Source organism: Petaurus breviceps, unplaced genomic scaffold (assembly GCF_028583685.1).
Source record: "Petaurus breviceps papuanus isolate PSGF00001 unplaced genomic scaffold, PetGlider_PUasm1.0 90760, whole genome shotgun sequence".
In the NCBI taxonomy this organism is placed as follows: Eukaryota; Metazoa; Chordata; class Mammalia; order Diprotodontia; family Petauridae; genus Petaurus; species Petaurus breviceps.
Genome location: NW_027187338.1, coordinates 10,717,838 through 10,740,403, shown reverse-complemented (window position 1 = coordinate 10,740,403; position 22,566 = coordinate 10,717,838). Strand labels below are relative to the sequence as shown.

The 22,566-nt window shown below is 40.7% G+C and overlaps 1 protein-coding gene across 10 annotated transcripts in view; it reads left to right on the top strand.

The window, feature by feature from the left end:
* SCMH1 (Scm polycomb group protein homolog 1) overlaps positions 1-22,566 on the top strand; it is a 160,165-nt gene that overhangs the window by 114,434 nt on the left and 23,165 nt on the right. For all 10 annotated transcript variants that reach the window (XM_069068139.1, XM_069068141.1, XM_069068143.1 and 7 more), the window contains 3 exons: positions 13,721-13,953; positions 18,507-18,633; positions 21,559-21,759. In XM_069068139.1, the coding sequence (XP_068924240.1) occupies positions 13,721-13,953; positions 18,507-18,633; positions 21,559-21,759 (561 nt within the window). The remainder of the gene's footprint in view (positions 1-13,720; positions 13,954-18,506; positions 18,634-21,558; positions 21,760-22,566) is intronic.

Here is a 22,566-nt window from a genome sequence, read left to right as displayed (position 1 = left end):
TATGGCATTTATACAGTTTGTATACCCCATGGCCCCTCACTACCAAAGAGAAATATTTCTTTTGCCCCAAAGCCTCTCAAGGGGCAACCTATTGGTGTGAAAATGTTCTGTGTTAGTCAGAAGTGTGGTTCCCAGTTTGATAGAGATGCCTTCTAGAATACAAGGTGGTGAAAACCACCAAACTGGTGCAAATTCTTACTCTCTAATTACTATCCACAACCATCCAGGAGGCACTTGACAAGCTGAAAATCTCCTGCTCATTATCAGGTCCTTGTCTGTCATTGGCAACTCTAAAACATTTATTCTCTAAACTCTAAAGCTTTGTGCTCATGGCCTAGGAATTTATCGGAAATGTTTCTGTTTAGTACTTCTTTTTCTGTCCATTAATTGGGGATGGGGGAGTGAGGAGGAAAACCTCTGAAATAATACTTGCCAACTTTCTGTTCTGAATTTTGAAGAGGTATGGTGAAAGGAGTACTGGATTGGAAGTCAGGAGAACTGGATTTTAGTTCCCTCTTTGTAACTGACTGGCCCGATAACCTTTGTCTAAAACCTCTCTAGGTTTCAGTTTCCTCGTCTTCAAAAGGAGAAGAGTTGAACTAGATTATAGAATTGTAGAGTTAAAAGGGACTTCAGGGCTCATCCCAGTCAAACGCCTAATATGAGCCAGGCATCATGCTAAGTACTAGTACATACTAATACTAAGTACAAAGCATTTGGATTTTATAACATCTTTGAAAGTGGAAAACTCATTAATCCTTGTGCAGCCAGTCCCTTTCATTTCTGGGTTAAAGATATTTTTTGTAGATTGTAACATTCTAAGTTCCTTAAGCAGAGTCTGTGCTTTAAGCATCTAGTACAGGGTCTTTCTTTCTTTTTTTTTTTTTAAAGCAAGTGGGGTTAAGTAACTTGCTCAAGGTTACACGGCCAGTTTTCTGGGTGTGGTGCTGAGTGTCTGAGCCCGGATTCAATCCCCAGTTCATCCCGACACTGGGGCTGGTGCTCTTACTCGCTGTGCTACCTGGCCACCCCTGCAGTGTCTTTCATACTGTAGATGTTTATATGTTTCTTTGAAATTTATCCCAAGTTGAACTGAATTTCTACCCACTGCTTTTAGTTCTACCCTCTAAATTAAAACACAGTTATTTCTATGGGCCTTTCTAACCCTGTTCTGTGATCCTCATTCAGTCAGTTATCAAGCATGTATTGAGCACCTTAATTACTAAGCACTGTGCTGAGCATACAGATAAAAATGTTAAGTGGTTCTTGTTCTCAAGGAGCTTACATTACATTGGAGAAATACAGTATATTCACAGATGAGTAAATATCCAGTCAATCAGCAAACATTCATTAAGCACCTACTGTGTGCCTGGCACTGTTATGGGCACTAGGGGTACAAACAGAACATTCTCTCCCATCAGGAAGCTTGCTTTCTATCAGAGGGAGAGAGGGAGGGAGGAAGAGAGGAAGGGAAGGAAAGAAGGAAGGGAGGTAGGAAGGAAGGACGGACGGATGGATGGATTAAACACTTCCTATGTGCCAGGCACTATGCTAAGTACTTTACAGATATCTCATTTGATCGTCACAACAACTCTGAAGGATATTTGTTTTTATCATGTCATGTTATAACTGAAGAAACTGAGGCAGACCAATTAAGTTAATTGTCCAGGGTCATACGGCTAGTAAGTGTTTGAAGCCATATTGGAGTTGATATCTTCCTGACTTCAGACCAAGCACTTTATCAGAGGAAATAGCATGCACATATATAATTTTATATTAATATATAGAGACACACACACATACATACATAGACCCACATATGGCTGTGTGTATATATATAGTCTTAATGTGTATTATATATAATTATATAAACACATACATATAATTTATATAGCTATATACATATATACACATATAAATATATATTTTATATACTATATACATAATATATAGACAACAAAGACAAAACAACTTTAGGATTGTGTATACTAAGAGCTTGGTGTATAGATTTCTTGTGGTGCTTGAACTGATTTATGAAGGAAACGAGATTCTACATAGCAGATATAAGAAAGAAGAGTGTTCCAGGCATGAAGGAAGACAAGTATAAAGGTCCAGAGATGGGTGATGCATTGCCATGTGTGAGGACAGCAAAAAGGTTAGTTTGATTAGACTGAAGAATGTGAGAAGAGGAAATGATGTATTAAAAAGCTACAAAAGTAGGTTGAGGACAAGTTGTGAAGGGCATTAAGTGCCAAACAGGAGTTTGTGTTCTATCTGAAAGGTAATAAAGGGCCACTGGAGTTTATTGAGTAGGGTTGTGATATGGTAAGACCTGGTTTTTTTTGAAAATCACTTTGGTAGCTATGTAGAGGATGGAGTCAAGAGAGGAAAGTCTTGAGGAGATCAATTAGATGATTGCAGTAGTCCAAGTGAGAAGTGAAGGCTGTATAAGTAGAGATAAAGGGTTGGATATTGTGGAGGTAGAACCTTCAAGATTTGGCAACTATTTGGATATGTAGGATGAGGGAGAATGAGGAGTCCAGATTAACACTGAGGCTGTAAACCTAGGAGGCTGGATATATACAAAATAAATACACAGTAAATACTACTGGCAGTAGCAACTTGGGATAACAGCAAAACAAAAAGCCTTTTGAAGAAAATGGTTCTTGAATTCAGCCTTGAAGAGAGCCAAGGGTTCCAAGAACCCCAAATGAAAATGGAAAGCAAGTAAGGTATAGATGCAGAGTATCATATATGGGGGAATATAGCAAATTGGCCAGTCTGGCTGGAGCACAACATATATAGGGGAAAGAGGGCCCCAATATATGACAAGCCTGGAAAGGCAGGCTGTACTCTGATTTGGGAGAGTATTAGATGACAAACAGAAGATTTTTTACTATCCTGAAAGCAATAGAAAAAAGCTGGGGATGATCTGGTCAGACCTACGCTTTAGGAATATCAGTTCTGTGAGTTTATGTTAATTCATTTGTCAAATTAATTCCAGTGTTCCAGAAGGAAACGATTCCACCTCAGTCTCTGATAACCCCTTTGGATTTCACTTTCTCCATCTGTAAAATAAGGGGTAGAAGACTGATTCCTTACAGTCTATAAATTGTCCAGGTTACACTGATATTTGGGACTCAGGTCTCCTAACTGTATACCCAGTGTTGTTTCCCCCATACTCTATACTGTTTCTATATCAATATGTAAGAACTGCTAGGCAGACTGGAATGAACTTTACCTTATTCTCCCCTGCCCTCCTCCCACACAGACAATCCCATTCCACCTCCCATGTCTAACCCCTAGCCTTTGACCACTTTGGTTTAATCTAGGACCTTATAGAATGTGGTTTCTAAATGGAAGTCTTTCTGAAGCCTCACCTGGATCACAATCTTTCCTTAAATGGATTTGGCTTTGTTTAGCTTGTTGCTGATGACTTTGTATCCTAGGGAGCTGTCATCTGTTTCCATGGAAACATTCAAGGAGAGAGGGTTGTTCATGCTCTTTATTTATTCTTGCTGTGACTACTTTGAAAAAAATTTTTGAGAGGGGAAGTGAATGATTTCCCTGTTTCCAGGCCCGTCATGGACGTAAGATGACCCCATGTTCTTATTCCTAAGTCTTGCCGTTCTGGGTACACAGAAAAGAACAAAATTTAATTCACAGATTCACAGCATGTGAAAACTGGAAGGCACCTCAGCGATCTTCTAGTCTAATCCACAAATTTTCAATATGATGAAGGTATAGGAAAAACAATGAACTTTGAGTCAGAGGAGCTGGATTTGAATCCTGGCTCTACTGTGTTTCGGAGTAGGAAGGGACTACATGACCCCTGAGGGCCCACTGGTCTTTGAACAAGAACTCCCAAGAAATAGTCCTTCAGTCTTTTCTCAGAGATCCTAGGGGGAGCATAAACTCCCTAGTGAAGCCTCTAATTCAGATAGCTTTAATTGTTATGATGTTTTTATTTATATCAAGCTGTAGCAGCAAGCACCCCAAGCGTCCTCAGGGTTTGCAGCTACCACAGGTTCTTGGATCTGCTTTGTTAAAGGAAAGCAACTCAAAATGGGTTAACAAGCTTACTTTAATCAGTCAGACATATATCGTTTACCTTGTTCAGGAGAAAAGGTCAGCACCCTGAACCTCAAAGTATACAGGCATAATTATCAAGACAGAAACATCAAGTAGACAGATTTCCAAACTCTCCAACCATTACATCCATACCCAGTCAACATCTGGGTTTCCACATTCTGAGTTTTTCAAAGCCGGGGGACTCTCAACAACGGCTTCCCAGAATTCAGATCAAATCACAGAACACTTCTCAAAGTTAGTCCCAAAAACAAAGCTACACATCAGGGCTTATATAGCCTTCTCCTGGCTCAGAGAATGTAACAACCTTATTGACTCACTGGCCAATCAAGAAGTATCTACTGAAAAACAAGCCTCCCCCACCCCAGGCTTCTGGTGCACATTAGCCTAGGGGCAGGGAAGATCTTTAAAATTTGCATTCTTATTACACAAGCCTAAAGAATAATTCTTGGGGGGGGGGGGGGGGGGGGAGTGGAACCAAGAGTAAAAGCAGGAACTTGCTTGAATTTGTCCCCCATTTACCTCCAATGCCTGTAAAAAATGACACTAAACAAATTTTAGAGTGACAGATACCACAAAATGACAGAGTAAAACAAATCTCCCACCAAAGACAGCCTGGCAGGCTGACAGGAAGGGTCTATCACACCGGGCTAGAAGCGGAGCACAGTCCCTTGTGAACCGTGCTGGCACAAATGGGTGGGACAGACCTGACCAGAGCAAACCTCAGGGGACTGAATCACTGGCAATTGTGGCAGTTGCCAGACTTCTCAACACACAAACACCAAAGACAAAGTAAAAGGCCAGTAGGGAAACTCTATTGGACCTGGGTTAGAAAAGAGTGAAGTTCAACCCCTGCTCCTGGGGCGGTGGAGGTGGCAACTGTGGCAGCAGCAGCAGTAACAGTGGCTGCTTCTGGAGCTCCAGGCCCACAGGTGGTGGGGAGAATTAAGCGACTTATCAGAGGGCAATTGCAGGAATCTCTTTGCTGGCACTGAGGCAGGATTCTCTTGCTTTGCCCTGCTTATATCTAGGTCACAGTCTTGGGTGGAGGTACTGGGGTGAGGAGGAGTGCTGGCATGGCAGAGCTTGTGGTGGCCATGGAGAGTAAATCTTCTTCACAGTTCTGAGGCAGATGCCTAGAAGTACCTCTGCCAACAGCTGCACAAAACCCCCAAAATTTGGGACACAGAACTCTCCATTCAGGAAGCAGAGTTCTACCTGGGCAGGAGCTCAAAAGTCAAATAATTGGCTGGGGGAAATGAGCAAACAGAGGAAAAGAAACAAGACTATATAATCTTTCTTTGGTGAAAAAGAAGATCAAAACATAGAATCAGAAGAATACAACAGAGTCAAAAGTCCTACATCCAAAGCCTCCAAGAAAAATAGGAATAGGCCTCAGGCCATGGAGGAGCTCCAAAAGGATTTTGAAAATCAAGTAAGAGAAGTAGAGGAAAAACTGGGAAGAGAAATGAGAGTGATGCAAGAAAATCATGAAAAAAGTCAACAGCTTGCTAAAAGAGACTCACAAAAATACTGAAGAAAATAACACCTTAAAAAATAAGACTAACTCCAATGGCAAAAGAGGTCCAAAAAGTCATTGAGGAAAATAATGCCTTAAAAAGCAGAATTGGCCAGATGGAAGAGGAAATTAAAAGGCTCACTAAAGAAAATAATTCCTTCAAAATTAGAATGGAGCAAATGGAAGCTAATGACATTATGAGAAATCAAGATATCATAAAACAGATCCAAAAGAATGAAGAAATAGAAGACAATGTGAAATATCTCTTCAAAAAAAAACGACTGACCTGGAAAATAGATCCAGGAGAGCAAATTTTAAAATTATTGGACTACCTGAATGCCATGATCAAAAAAAAAAAAAAAAAAAGAGCCTAGACATCATCTTTCAAGAAATTATCAAGGCAAACTACCGTGATATTCTCGAACCAGAGGGTAAAATAGAAATTGAAAGAATCCACCAATCAATTGCCTCTTTTTTTTTTTTTTTGCTTTTTGGAGGGCAATTGGTGTTAAGTGACTTGCCTAAGGTCACAAGGCTAGTAAGTGTTACTTGTCTGAGGCTGGATTTGAACTCAGATCCTCCTGACTTCAGAGCCAGTGCGCTACTCACTGTGCCACCTAGCCACCCCCAATCAATTGCCTCTTGAAAAAGATCCCCAAAAGAAAACTCCTAGGAAAATTATAGCCAAATCCCAGAGTTCTCCAGTCAAGGAAAAAATATCACAAGCAGTCAGGAAGAAACAATTTGAGTACTGTGGAAACACAATCAGGATAACACAAGATCTGTCAGCTTCTACATTAAGGGATCGAAGGTCTCGGAATATGATATTCCAGAGGTCAAAAGAGCTAGGATTAAAACCAAGAATCACCTACCCAACAAAACTGAATATAATTCTTCAGGAGAAAATATGGACATTCATTGAAATAGGGGACTTTCAAGCATTCTTGATGAAAAGTCCAGAGCTGAACAGAAAATTTGACTTTCAAATGCAGGAATCAAGCGAAGCATGAGAAGGTAAACAGGAAAAAAAATCATAAGGAATTAAAGCTGAACTGTTTACATCCCTACATGGAAAGACAACATTTGTAACGCATGAGACTTTTCTCAGTATTAGGATAGTTGAATGGAATATATGTGTGTATGTGTATGTGTATATATGTACATGTACATCTATGTATGTATATATATATACACATAGGCAGAGGGCACTGGGTGAGTTAAATATGAAGGAATGATAGCTAAAAAAATAATATTTAGAAGTGAGAGAGGAATATATTTGGAGGAGAAAGGGAGAAATAGAATAGGATAAATTATCTCACCTAAAAGAGGCAAGAGAAAACTGTTAAAATGGAGGGGATGAGCAGGGAGGTTAAAGGGAATGAATCAACCTTACTCTCATGGGTTTGGCTTAAGGAGGGAATAGCATACACACTCAACTGGGTATCTTATCCTATAGGAAAGTAGGGGGTTAAGGGGATAAGAAGGGAGATGATAGAAGGCAGGGTAGATTGGGGGAGGGAGTTGTTAGAAGCAAGCACTTTTGAAAAGGAAGTGTCAAAGAAGAAGATAGAATAAATGGGGGATACGATAGGATGGAGAGAAATAGTCTTTCACAATAGGACTACTGTGGAAATGTTTCGTATAACTACACATATATAACATATTGAATTGCTTGTCTTCTAAATGAGGGTGGGTGAGGGGGGAAGAAGGGAGAGAATCTGGAACTTAAAGTTTTTTTTAAATGTTAAAAAATTGTTGTTACATTCAACTGAGAAATAAGATTCTACAAGAAAGTAGGGGCAAGGGGAGCATAATGGGGATATAAGGGCAGACTGGGGAAGGGATAATCAGTATGCTTGCCGTCTTCGGGTGGGGGTAGGGGAGAGATGGGGAGAAAAATTGGACCTCAAAATCTTGTGGAAATGAATGTTGAATACTAAAAATAAATAAATAAATTCTGAAAACATAAAAAAATAATAAATACTTCTTCAGTAAATTAATATATTTCAATGACTATAAAATAGAATAGTTCTTATCGTTAAAATGATAATTTGTGTCTATATCTGATTTCATAATAGCTAAACTATATAAAGCACCTTAAAGTTTGCAACTGCCTTACATGCATCATCTCACCATGGTTTTTAGATAGTAAGTACTTAGCAAATGCCTTTTAATTCATTTGAGCCTTGGAACAAGAGCTGCATGAGGGATATACTATAGGTATTATCATTCCCATTTCACAGAGAGGAAACTGAGGATAACAGGTTTTAAATGCCTTGCCTGTGATTATACAACTAGCAAGTGTCAGAGGTGGGATTTTACCTGAGGTGTTTTTGGCTCTCAGTCCAGCTCTATCCATTATCCCATGTTGTACCTGACTCTTTGTCTCTGTCACTTCTACCTAAATTCTGTCACTTTTTCACTGAGAGCCTCTCATGTTCTTTAAGATAGTCATCATACTTCCCCTCATCATTTCCTACCTGGCTGCTCATCTGGATTTTATCCCCATCTCCAAAAACTCCTCTTCCTGAAAGAGCCAAGCAATTCTGAAACTCATTCCTCCTCAGTGCTCCCTTTCCTGTAGGATCCTCCCCTTTCCCCTCCTGTGATTGGAGGGGGTTAAGGATGAATGTTGGAGAGCTCCTTCCAGATCCTCTATTTGGGGGAGCCCTGGGGCAGATAACCCATAATTTCTTATATGTCTGCAGAACTTTACCACGCCCTACTCAGGCACCTTCCTTCCCCTCCTTTTCCTCTCTCCTTTCTCCCAACCCATGTCTCTTTTCAGCACTTTTTTATTTGTTGTCTTCCCCCGTTAAATTATGAGTTTCTTGAGGAGAGGGTTTTCTTTTGACTTTTTTTTTGCATCTTTAGTACTTAGCATGATACCTGGCTCATATTAGGCGCATAGTCAACGTATATTTACTGACTGACCCTGCTTTTTCTTCTCCAGCCTAAACATCTCCAGTTCCTTCAACCATTCCTCATGTGGCATGACCTCAGGGCCTTTTACCATCCCAGTCATTCTTCTCAAGATGATCTACAATTAATTACTGTCCTTCTGAAAATGTGGTCCTTAGAACTGAGCACAATATTCCAGATGCCACAAGATTCCAGATCTGAGAAATACAATCTAGTTCTGAACAGTACAATAGCACTATCAAAACCCTAATCCTGGATATCACACCTCTCCTAATGCAGCCACCTTGGACAAATTCTTCTTCTTTTTTTTCCTTTTTTTTGGGGGGGGCAGTTGGGGTTAAGTGACTTGCCCAAGGTCACACGGCCAGTTTTTGAGTTAAGTGTCTGAGGTCAGATTTGAACTCAGGTCCTCCTGACTCCAGGACCAGTGCTCTACTCACTGTGCCACCTAGCCACCCCAAATTCTTCTTTTCAATCCTCAGTTTCCTTATTTGTAAAAGAGGGGGTTCGATGAGATGATTTTCTAAAGTCCCTTCCAACTCCAAATCTTAGGATCTTACTAGGCCAGGAAAGAGAAAGTTAGTTGTTCAACAAGTGTTTGTTTAATGTATGTATATGGCATTTAACTCTACATATATACTATATACACTTAACTATGTTGAATATTAACATTTAACTATGTTGAATATATACTATATACATTTAACTATGTTGAAAACTCTCTTTACATGTAATTGGAAAAAATAAAATATTATTAAGTGGGGGGGGGGGGAAGACACCAGCTTAATAAAAATAAAATAAAAAGAGATTTGGGCCAGACAGTAGTCCAGTTTGTTGGATTTGGATTTGGTTGAACGATTGGGTCTAAAAAATAGTCATTATTGGTTTGATATCATCTTAGAAGTCTCCAATGTGGTACCCCAGAGATCTATGCTTAACCCTCTGGTGTTCAACATTTTTACAAGTGACTTGGATGAAGGGACAAATGGTATGTTTCTCATATTTGTAGGCCACAGATTTTAGGGGGAGTACTTAATACATTAGATGACAGGATTCCAATCTAAAAAGGCTGAAACACTGAAATGAATTGAATAAAATGCGATAGGGATAAATTAACATTTTACACTTGGGTTAAAAAAAAATCCACTTCCCAAGAACAAGACTTGGCTAGCCAGCAGTTTGTCCAAAAAAAAATTGGGACTTTTAATGGACTACATGTTACTAATGTGACCCAGCAGTGTGATCTAGCAGTCAAAAAAGCTAAGGTGACTTCAGGCAGCATTAAGACAGGCAGAGCATCAAGGTCTGTGATCTGCTACTATCTGGAATATATGTTCAGGTCTCAGTGCCACATTTTAGGAAGGATGTGTAATAAGATGGAGATGGTCCAGAGGAACAGATGGTAAAAGGCCTAGAAGTCATGCCATATGAGGATCAACTGAAGGAACTGCATATGTTTAGTCTTAAGAGATGATTAGGGAGCACAATAGCAGTCTCTAAATATTTGGAGGGTTGTGTGGAAAAGGGAGAAGAGCTGTTGGGTTGGGCTTCATAAGGCAGAACTGGGATCATTAGTTAGAAATTGTGAAGAGGCAGATTTAGTCTCACAAGAAGTACTGCCTTGAGTGAAATAGGCAGCTTCAGAAAAGAGTAGGCTCCTCTTCCCTGAAAGGAAGTCTTGACCAGTATGTATAGCAGGAATCCATTTTCAGGGAAGATTTGGACTAGATAGCCAATGTGGCCATCTAATGGCCCTTCCAATGTAGCTTATGTGATTCTGTTAACTTCCATGTTCCTCACACATTTTTTTTTTCTAGAATGTCAGTCTCTTGGACCATTTCAGATATGTACTGACATGTGCTAAAGGAGGGCTGAGACTCCAGCCATCAGATTTCAGTCTTAGAACTCATGAGATTTCAGTACTTCAGGGGAGAAAAAAAGATTTTGAGATTGTAACTATTACAGCAAACACACATGTATTATTAGAAATGTATAACTAGCTCTAGGGCCCCTGAAATAGGTCTGCCTCTCCCTCCCCCAGTACTATAGTTGCAGGAGAATGGTTCCCATCCCTAGCAGTCTTAAACCATATTGCCATCCCACTGGTACTTTTATCAATGGTCTCTTGTTTAAGAAATCTAGAAGCAGGGGCGGTTAGGTGGCACAGTGAGTAAGAGCCCGAGATTGCTTCTCAGATACTTAACACCCACACAAAATAACTGGCTGTGTAACCTTGGGCAAGTTACTTAACTCCAGTTGCTTAAAAAAAAAATCTAGAAGCAATAGCCTCTTATTGTGAGTGTGAATTCCTTAAGGGCTGGCTTTATATTAATGAAGTATATTTAGATTCTTATTTGCAAGCCCTTCACTTCATCCCACTTTCAAACATTCCTGTGTCAGCAACTAAGAAAGGTGGGAAAATATGAAGGCTTAACTGAAACATAAACAGGAATTTCCAGGAATAAGACTGAAAGTTTGACTAAGAAGTTGTAGAACTGAATATATATGCATACCTGCTATGGATACCACCTATCAGCCAAACCTTCTGGAGCCCACAGTAGGGCGGGTTGGTACAGTTTAACAGTTAAAGTATTGAACCAAAAGCTTTCTCAGTATTTGCAAAGATTTTTTTTTGCTAGGGGGGAGTGGGGTGTTATTTTTTTCCAAATTGCTCCATTTAAAAATGCCTTGGAAAGAGGATGTTCCCTACCAGCAAGGGAATATCTCTCTGGAATTTGTAGATTTACAACATAGTGCAAGGCAAAGGAAATAATAGCTCTCTCATAGGTGAGTCTCACCTCACATCTCTGAACCTCACCTTCATCACCTGAACATATTGGGGGGAAAGCCTTCTGTCAACTTTAAAGCAATGCAGAAATGTGACTTAGAGGTAATGGTAGCAGTAGTTGTGCTGGAAAATCAATATTAGGTTTAATCTATAGACTACTTCTGCCATTCTGTTAGGATCTTCACCTACTTGGTTTTTCTGTCCATACTCTTTTCTGTCCCCTCTTCTGAGAAGGTGTGAACTACCCATACCCATTTCATTTGAGCACCTTCTGATACAGTCCTTATCCTCAGATCTTCTTGCTTTCCTTCCCAGACCTGGGGAAGCATCCTTATATTGAATTCCTGTAACCATCTCAGTCACATCAGTTATACGTAGCTGCCAAGAGTAGGTTTGAGCCTCAAGACAGGTCCAAAGTTCTGCTGGTACAAAGTTGGATCTGGAAATTTTAATGGACTTAATTGCTTTCTCTCTCTTGATTTCTGCCACACTTCTGCTCCTTTGTCCTCTTTTAAATTCCTAGCCATCTTCCCTGAGTCCCTAATCCCTCTCTGTCCTATTCCTAGGATTGGGCTATAGCTGATCAAAATTTACAAACAAGCTTAGATCGCAAAGAATAAAGAGTTAGTTTACTTGGAGCTGGATATTAGCCTAAATGAAGACCCAGGCAAGACATACCTGCTAAGAGGCAAGCACTGTCACTACCTTTTTGTACCTAGCCCAGCCTCAGCAGACATGATGATTGTCAGTAAAGCAAATGGTACTTATTGGCCAACCATCATCAAAATGGACTGAGAAAGTTGTCTCATCCAATCAAAGAGGGTGAGGAGAAGAAGAAGAGGCGGAGGAGGAGCAAGAAACATTTACATAATGCTTCACAGTTTAGAGTGTGTTTTACCCAGATCATCCCCTTTGATCCTAAGGAGAAAGAATGCTGTATTATTATTATTGCCATGCTTATTGATAACCTTATTTTTCAGATTAGAAAGTAGATGGGATGATGTGCAGGACGTACCCAAGTTCACATACAGTACCAGGTAGAGTCAAGACTCAAACCAAGGATTTTCACCTGCAAACCTATTGTTCTCTTCCCAAGATCAGATCCATCTAGATTTCCTAACAACCTACCCAAAACTCTTGCTATACCCTAATAATTTAGAGAGAATTTCAGATAAGGCTTCCAGATGGGAAGAACTACAAAACTCTTGAAGCCTCCCAGTTGGTTATATGGGAAATCCATTTATTAAAGTTTTAATTAGCAGTACAGGTTAGTCTCTGTTGGTTTGGGTGCTTTTTATGCTAATAACTGGCATGTGAGCCATTCATGAGCTGATTTGGGGGAAAGACAAAGGTTGCCTGGTTTGTTGCTCCATCATAGTCTACTCAGGCCAAATAGTGCAACCTTGTACTAATAACAGTTTTTCATCATTAGTCAAAGGTGATCTTTTTTTTGGCACATATCTGATTTAGTAGATTAGGAGATGCAAGAAGGAGAGAAAGTTTTGGATTCTGAGAACCATTGTTCCTTGTAAAGAATGAAGCCCTAGCCAGCTTCCCAGAAGAATGTTTACTTTACTTGACAGTACCTGACCAAAAGGTATCAGCAAAATATACTTTCTTATGTATGAAATGAGGCTGTCAGGGTTACTCCTATGTAAAGACCAAATATAGTTTTTATAGACTTGAATGTCCATCAATACCAGCAAAGCCAATACCAGCAAAGCACAAACTCTGCTGCCATTGTCAAGTTCTACTAATCTGGAAAGTCTTGACTTGGTTTGGCTTCTACTAAGCTGGAAAGTACTGGCTGTCAGTGGTCTGACTGTGTGTGGATCAGAGTCAAGTTCAGACAGGTTGGTCACCAGAACATCTAATGAAAACATCTACTAGGGCACTTAAATGATATATGGTGATCTGCAGCAGTGGAAGAATTACCAACATGGATGAAATTGTGAATTTTTTCAGTATTTTAATGTGAATTCATAAACTATAAGTACTGGAAGGGGCCTTAGAGGTGATCTATTCCACTTCCTCATTTTGTAGATGAGAAAATGTAGGTGTAACTTTTGCTTCATCTTTGAGATGAAGGCAAAGGGCGAACCTGAAATGCCCCCCATCAAAAATTACTAGGCACCTTGGAAGGCAGGAAGGGGGGAGAAAAAGAACAATATTCCAGAGCTATCTGAGAACTGTAAAAGCCTGAGTAAATGGGTTCAGTAAATCCTGATGGATTTGCTTTCCTGAGGTGAAAGTTTTTGCAAGGGAGAAGTGTGAAGCTTTGTTCTGTGTGGATAGTTGTTCTTATTGTCATCTCTGACAGGAATGACATGGACTTACTCCACTGGCAGGAATGGGAGTTGTTGCATTCAGAAAGAGGGGGTGACACAGTCTTTTTCTTGCAGTTGTGATTCCAAAGAACCCTTTCCCCACCTCTGATGCGAGTGCTGAAAAACCCAGCATGCACAGTGGCACCAAAGCTGTCTTGGGGCATCAGCCAGGGCAAAGGGGCCGAAAACCAGGCAAGAAACGAGGCCGAACACCTAAGACTCTGATTCACCACCCCATCTCCACCCCATCCAAGTCAGTGGAACCTTTGAAATTCCCAAAGAAGAGGGGACCTAAGCCCGGCAGTAAGGTAGGCAAGCAAAATGGGTTATGTTATCACAGACCCTTGGCAAGTGTGTAGAGTGGGGCGGGGGTGGAGGAGCATGGGATTGCGGATGGGGGGCATTCTCAGGTGACTGTGTTGAGAAGGGAGAAATTCATTCAGTCCATTTGTCTTTTAAAAGAACTGCCTTGTGCTTCTCACGGGGTCTTGTACACAGGAAATGTTTAATAGATGTTTGTTGAATTTAATTAACATGGTTGATTTTTTTTTTTATAGTGCCACCTTGATCCACTATTGGAGATTATCTAGTGGGGAATGATAATCTCCTAGGTTTTGACTCATAAAACACTCTCTAGGTTCAATGAATTTTGGGTAGAATTCATCCTTCCTAAGAAGATAGCAGTAACTTTTTGTCAGTGCATGGGCAGAGGCCTGTAGACATGAGCAGGAAGTAGGAAGGTGGCCTATATCTGTCCTTCCTGCTGCATGTTCCCTCTTCCAAATCTCCTGAGACAGATTGCTATCTTGACTGGGAAGCAAAGGCTGCTGAGCCTTTCCCTCTTCCTGGGATGACTCCAGACCAGGCCACTTGTTAAAAACAATGACTGTCCTTATCTTCCTTCCCTTTCCTCACCTAAAGGCACTTATTCACATTGGTTGAAGATGAAGTGGCATTATTGGTTTTTGAAGGCCCTTTCACTACTTACTTCCTACCAGCCACTAGGGCTTCCAGAGCTTTCTCCTTGTTTTTTCTTCTGTGCCTCTAGACTCTGAGTAAGCTCATCTGTTTCATAGATCCTGGGACTACCTATGTGGGACTGATAGCCAGTTTCTATTGCCACACTCTATACACTTTCCTTTAGTTCATTCCCTCTTAGCACTTAACCTAGATATAGAATTTCTTCACTAACTCTGAATTATATGCTAAAAATAAAGCTATTAGAAAGCCTTCTCTTGTGCCTTTTTTCCCTGCTACTGAATTTCTTATTTAAGTTACTTAAAGCCAGAACCTATATCTGATAGAACATTTTTGTACCTCAGTGCACTAGGCATAGGGTTTTACAGATAAAAGACTCTCAATGAACTAACTGTATGCATATTATGTTGTATGGTGCTTCACTTTTTTTTTTTTGGAGGGCAATTGGTATTAAGTGACTTGCCCAAGGTCACAGGGCTAGTTTTTGTGTTAAGTGTCTGAGGCAGGATTTGAACTCAGGTCCTCCTGACTCCAGGGCCAGTGCTCTATTCACTGCACCACCTAGTCGCCCCTGATGCTTCACTTTCACCCATCTCTCAAGCAAGAACCTTTGTTGTTAACTCTTATTTTCCTACATTTTTCATATACAGTCTATTACTAAAGTCTATTATGTTTTCCTGTTTTATTCATATATTGAGTCATTCATTCAACAAATCCATTTTGAGCTAAGAAAACTCAGAAAGCATCATCCACCTATGCCTCTTCCTCTCTATTCTGAGTCTATGCTTGGATTATTCCTATTTCAGTTACTACAACTGATGGGGTGCTTGGGATCTGTGTTTGTAATATCAGTCTGTAATACTAGTATATAGCATCAGATTGTAAAACCAGTCTGTAAAATCACATTTCCCCCCTCCCCCAGCCTCAGAGCATTAACTCTGCCCCTTCCCCCAGCCAGCACTCTTCCCAGTAACAACTCATGAATTGTTTATCTCTGATTGGAACAATAACAAGCTACCTATGAATCCTTCACTAAACCATCTGTAAACATTTTGACTTAGGCATATGTTATCTCCCCTTAGTAAAGTGGGCCAGCTGGACCCATGAATCCTTTAAGGCCCTATCTATAGGTTAACTCCTTAGCCAATTATCCACATACTGAGTCTCTGTTAGCCTTGGTTCCCGACATCCATCTCGTCAAACATGACACTGATTGATGGGTGGCAGACTAGGCACTTCTCAGTCAGCCCTTGACCGCTAGCTGACTTAGTGACGTTTCAGGCCTAAAACCACACCTCCAGGTAGCCCCCACCCCCCCTTGGGCTGTTTCCCAGTGAATTATGGGCAATACGCCTGCATAGTTGACATTAAAAGTTCACAGTTCCTTTAAGCACTGACCACTCCTTAACTCCTCCCTAATCCCACCCTTACTCACCTAGTTAGCATAATTGACATCTGATTAATTGCCTAGACTCCTTAAAAACTATGCCTATGTCTTCTTTAAGTTTTCAGGTTCTCCAAGAACTCTTGCCCGCTGTATGCGTAACAATAAACTTGCAGGTCCCCTAAGGACCTTTGCCCCCTGTAAAGTGTAACAATAAACTTTTACAATTCTGACTCCAAGTCTTCTTGGGCCTACTGAATTCTTTTCCAGACTGAATCAAAGGCATCCTTATCAGAGTTCCTGTATAACCTATTGCCATACCATCTTTTCACTGGTTTGCCTACTTACTCCTCTGCTCCCATCTATAATCCTGAATACCCTGAACAGTCATTTTTCTGCCTGGTTTATCAACAGTTGGACAATGCTTTCGCTTTTTCTTTCTTTTTTCCTCCATTCAATAGTATTTTTTTCCAATTACACGTAGAGATAGTTTTCAACATTCATTTTTGTAAAATTTTGAGTTCCAAATTTTTCTTACCCCTCCTCAAGAAAGCAAGCAATCTGATACAGGTTGTATGTGTATAGCCATGATAAAAAAAAAAAAAAGCCATGTTAGTCATATTATAAAAGAAGAATCAGAACAAGAAAACCCACAAGAAAGAAAAAAGCAAAAAACGTAAAAAAGTGAAAATAATGTGCTTCCATCTGCATTCAGACTCTGTAGTTCTTTCTCTAGATGTGGTTAACATTTTTCATCACAAGTCTTTTAGAATTGGATGATGCATTCTCAGTCTTATGGGCCCTCACTAGGGCTTGGGATGACCTGACCTCTTTTTAACCCTTGCCCTAATAGAGTTCTCCTTATTCACTGATCCTAGATACTTTTTCCCCTTCTTCCTACATACCATGTACGCTTCCCAACTTGCCCAGCTTCCTTCTCTCATCCAGGAATTTCTAGAAGTCCCCCTTCTTCCCAAGGCCTTCTTAGCTCACAGGAGGAATTAGTTATTCCCTCTGTATTTTCTCCTTTTCTCCACCACTTATTCTGATGTTCAGAGGCAATGTGATTATATTGAGGGATGGGAGGCACATGGGGACCTGAGTTCAGAAGACCTGATTCCAAACCCCAGCTGTGAATACTCATTGTCCCTGTGACCCTGACTAAGTGATTTAATATCCCTGAGCCTTTGTTGTCTTCTCTGCTCAAAAAGAATACCTGCCTCATAAAGATATTATGAAAATCAGATAGGATCATGTTTATAAAATGCTCTGTATATAAATAGGAATTGTTTTCACTTATAACTATACTATATAATGCTTACTACTACATGCTAAACTGTCCTGCATGACTAACTGTGTAAGAATATACCAATGCCTGTGTATAGTGTGTACTCAATGCCATTGCATACTCGTTTGCATGCCTGTTCGCCTTTTTGAGTTCCCCCATATTTCATAAATGGTAAACTCCTTAGAAGGTAGAGGGGAGGGCCTGTCAGTCACTTTGCATGATACTAACATAATGTGTCTGGGCCATTTAGGAACTGGTGTTCTTTGAGGGTGATTGTAACTAGGTGTTGGGTACATGCAAAGATAAGATTTGAACTCTTCCCTCTTAAAAGTTAGCTGTCTAAGATAATACTTGATATGTGCTTTAGAGAAGTATGAAACGAAGTGGTATGTGATATTTGAAAGGAAAAGTCATGTTTATGAGGGATTAGGAAAGGATTCTTGGAGGAACTAGGATTTAGGTCGAACTTTAAGAAACAAAGAGAGAATGGGACGACATTGTGGACACCATAGACATTGAAATGGAGGCAGTAGATTGGAAGCTACATTCATTTTAATTGGAGAATAACAGTTTTATGATAATATTATGAGGTAAGGCTAGAAAGGCAAGGTAGGACCAAATTGTGGAGGGCTGGGCGGAGCCAAGATGGCAGAGTAAAAGCAAATTGTGGAGGGCTTTGAATGCCAGGCACAGCATTTGAACGTTAATAAGCAACCACTGGGAGCCACTGAAAATTTTTGAACAAAGGAGTAACATGAAATAATCTGATGGTTTATGAAAGGTAAACTGGAAGGGAGAGCCCAGGGGAGGAAGGAAGACCTAGAAAGCAGCAGGCTATTGCTAGTCATAGTTTCATGGTCTAGGCAGATGGTGATGAGGACCTGTGCTATGCAGTATTGAAAAAGTATGTTCCAGGTTCAACTTCACTATGACAGTGTTGGGTTTTTTCCTTTGTGATTAGCTAAACTCTAGCTTCATAGACAGGGGTAGAAGGAGCGTATTTTTGTTCATTTGTTTATTTATTCCTTCAACAAATATTTATTGTATATCTATCATTTGTAAGGTTCTGTAGAGAATTCAAAAGTATAAAATATGATCTCCAGCCTCAAGAAGCTTACAGTCTGGCACGAGAGTTAAATGCTTGGGATAAAGGGAGAAAGAGACACACTATTACATACAGTTGGTAAACTTTTCTCCATTTCTTTTGACAGCGAAAACCTCGGACTTTATTAAACCCAGCACCCACCTCACCGACCACCAGTACCCCTGAACCAGACACCAGCACTGTGCCCCAGGATGCTGCTACTATCCCCAGCTCAGCAATGCAGGCCCCCACAGGTAAAAGACCTAATTACAGACCAAATGTCCCAAGGTCAGTGCCTTTTTCTGCACTAATATTTGGCCTAGAATCTGAGGTCCTCACAAGAGCACTGCCCTGGAAGTCTATCTGAAGATCTAGGATTGCCTTTGTCATGTACTCTGTGACCCTGACCAAATCACTTTCCCTCTCTGAGCCTCAGTTTCCTTCTCTATAACATAAAGGGGTTGAACAAAAACATGACTGAGCTCTAACGTGTTTCTGTGGCTTTTTTTAGTTTTGCACCAGTTGGATTACAAATTTAAGAGGTAAATTTTTAGCCTTACATGTACTAAAACAGTCAGTCTCTAAGACCTAAGAAATCTCAAGAGCTTCCACCAGTTGTAAGGACAACAGAGATTTTTCCCAACATATTTATTCATCCAACAAATATTTATTAAACAGCTACTATACACAGTACCCCATGCTTACCGTTGAGAATACAAAAAGGAAAAGTAACATATACCCTCAAGAAATTTGCAGTCTAATAAGGCAAATGTACTATGTACACAGTGAAGTTTGTGACCAAGGTAGAGTGATAATATAGAGAGATAAGTACAACATGCTCTAAAAAAATTCTGAGTAGAAAGAAGATATCACTTTAATTTTGGATGATTCAGGAAACTTATGGAAGGAGATAGTATCTTAACTGGGCCTTGAAGGAAGATAAAAAGCTTCATAAGCAGAGGTGTGCATGGAATGCTTTCAAAAGCATGGGGGAGGGGCAGCCAGGTGGCTCAGAGAGTAAGAGCACTGGCTCCAGTGTCGGGATGATCTGGGGATCAAATCCAGGCTTGGATACTTAGCACCACACCCAGAAATAACTGGCTGTGTAACCTTGAGCAAGTTACTTAACCTCGATTGCTTTAAAAAATATATTTAAAAAAAAAAGCATGGGGGAGAACCTGCAGGGAAGACACAAAGGCAGAGAAAGCAGAAAATGGCAAAATAGTCTTGCTGGTCTGGAAAATGGTACTCATAAAAGAGGGTAGTGTAAAATAAACTCAGTTTAATTTAATAAACATTTATTAAGTGCCCACTCTAGGCCAAAGTGGTTCTTTGTTAGGTGTTGGAGATACAGTAAAAAAAAACCTCAGCTGAGGTTTGGGTATAAAGTACTATGTCTAATTTTTTAACAAGTATACAAGAACTTACACAAATAAGATGTCCTTCAAAAAAGTCATCTTCAAAGGCTATGGGCCCATTCCAATAAAGTTGCCTTTGCAGAAAATCATTTTGGAACTCCTTTTAAAATTGCTTTCGGAGGTGATCACAGTCTTCTGAATATTTTCAGTTGTGTCAGGTTCTTATTGAGATTTTATTTTTTTACTATAAATGTTGTTGTTTAGTCATTTCAGTTTTTTCTGATTCTTGGTGAACCCATTTGGGCTTTTCTTGGCAGAGATATTGGAGCAGCTTGCCATTTCCTTCTCCAACTCATTTCATAAATAAGGAAACTGAGGCAAACCAGGGTTAAGTGCCTCGCTCAGGGTCACATAACTAATAAATGTCTGAGACCAGATCCAAATTCTGACCCTGTTGTTGCTGTCATTCATAACCTGATTAAGCTGGAAAAAGGGTGTTATCAGATAATAGTTCCCAGGCCCTTCACCTTTGGGCTCTGGAAAGTGGTTGGACCAGCAGATACCTTGGACTTGTTTTAGAAAGACAAGAAGCTAAGTAAGCATTAATGCTTACCATTGGGAAGCCCTGATAGTCAGGAAAACCCTGAGAGTGTGACTGAATAGCATAGTAACTGACCTGGTTTGAGTCCCTCTTAAAAGATTGAAGAAGAGTTCTTCTGGGCTGGCCTCCTAACTCCTCCTCCCTAGTGTGCCTACCTTGGTTCAGTGCTAGGGGATAAGACTGGGTGCTGTAGAAATAGTATGACTACTACCACAAGGGCAGAAGCAGTCCTAACTGACAAAACCAGAATCTTCCTTGTCATTTTTTAACTGTCCTTTATTTTTATTTTTCTTTCTTGGCCAGTATGCCAACAGTAGACAGGTCCGCTTAAAGGTCCAGAAAGGCCAGGGCCACTTTTCAGTTTTTGAGGACCAAGTCATTAAAAAACACAAATAAAAAGATACATGAAAATAATGTACCAAAAAAGAAAATAGAATTTGAATTTTTGTTATTTAACCAAATGTTTTTCTAACCTTTTTCTGTATAAATGCACTCATGATTGAAAGAATGAGTGGCTTTTGTACACTGCCACAGTTGATTTTAAGTCTATTACACATGTTCTTATCTCAGAGAGGAACAGTGATTGTTTGAGCTAGAAGTCTAGGCCCCTTGTCCTTTCACTACCACCGTCTTTGACCCTTTCAGCAAGGAATTCCATGTCAGAGAATGGAGCAGGTGGCCAAGGGAGGAAAGGTCCTTTCAACTCCACTCTTTTCTCACTGACCTTACCTCTTCACCCCATCCCTGATGCTCTGGTCTTCTCCTCCTCCTCCTCCCCCCACTCCCAGCCCTTCACACTCCTTATCAGGAAGTGGAAAGTCAGACAAATAGACACAGTATGAGGAAAAAGACTGATCAAGAGATAGGGAGAATATATGGAGAGAAGGACAGGAAGGATGTTTTAGAGTGTACATTTGGGGGATTGTTAGGAATTTTGCTTTCAGTACAAGAAAGATAACTGTTGTTTTGGGCTTTGGCATTTTGACAGCATCATTTTCCCCAGTAGGCATTATTCCCAGAACTTTCAATCATGTAGCCCAGGCCAATAACAGCTGGGTACACGCTTCCTTTTCTCCTCCCTACTCCACCCCCACCCCCCATCTTCTGCAGTATTGCACTGGCCAAGCATATGTTAGGGCTGAGAAGCTGGATGTGAAGGTAGTAGAAATCTGTATTCTCTGGGATCTGTCTGAATCCCACGGCTTCTTTTTCTGCTGCAGTTTGCATCTACTTGAACAAGAATGGCAGCACTGGCCCCCACTTGGACAAAAAGAAGGTCCAGCAGCTGCCTGACCACTTTGGGCCAGCACGAGCCTCAGTGGTCCTGCAGCAGGCAGTACAGGCCTGTATTGACTGTGCTTACCACCAGAAGACCGTCTTCAGCTTCCTCAAGCAAGGCCACGGTGGGGAGGTCATCTCAGGTAAGCACTCTCTCCCAGCTGCCTGGGGCCCTAGCCTTGCCCTTCTTCACTTGGCCAGAGCCCTAGGCAGCTAGAGGGGCAGAGTTTTCCTTCCTGCTATATCTCTCAGTCTGCCTCACTTCCCTGACTCACAGAAAAATGGGAAAAGGTTCCTCAAGGTTTGGGGTGGTTGTAGGGAGGAGGATCCTCACCCGGGTTTGTTTCTTCCTTTTCCCCCCTCAGGAGCACCAAGCTCCCCAGGTCTACCTTGGCCACACTCATAAACCTTTTTGTCGACTGCAGGGCCAATACAGTGATGGCTCGTTCCTTGAATCAAGTGAATAGGCCCCTAAATAAGGCTTATGTTCTCCCTCCATTTAGCCCACTTTCACCTGCCTCTGCCTCAGCAGTGTTTCAGTGAATGTCAGCCTCTCCTGTTCATACATAAATATATCACTTTGAAGATTTCTCCAAAAATGAGGATCAGCAGGGAAACTTCTCTAGTTTCCTGTCCCACCCTCAGAAGAGTACCTCTCACCTAGCTTTGCTGTGTCCTCATTCTCCCTAAGCAGAGCTTTTCTAGGCACAAAGAGGGTCTGTGTCCTGTGCTAAGGAGAGCAAAGAAGTTCCTTCTTTTTTCCTGCTATGGGCTCACTTTAGCACCTGAATCAATATCATAAAACCCCTTGATTATTTTCACGTTAATTTTCCTGAAGCTTATGCTTCATTTTCCCCTAAATCTCTAATTCCTTCTCTTTCCCCTTCAGGAGCTGATGAATACTAACAAGGGGAAACACATCCTTTGCCCTCTAAATACCCCCTCGGTCT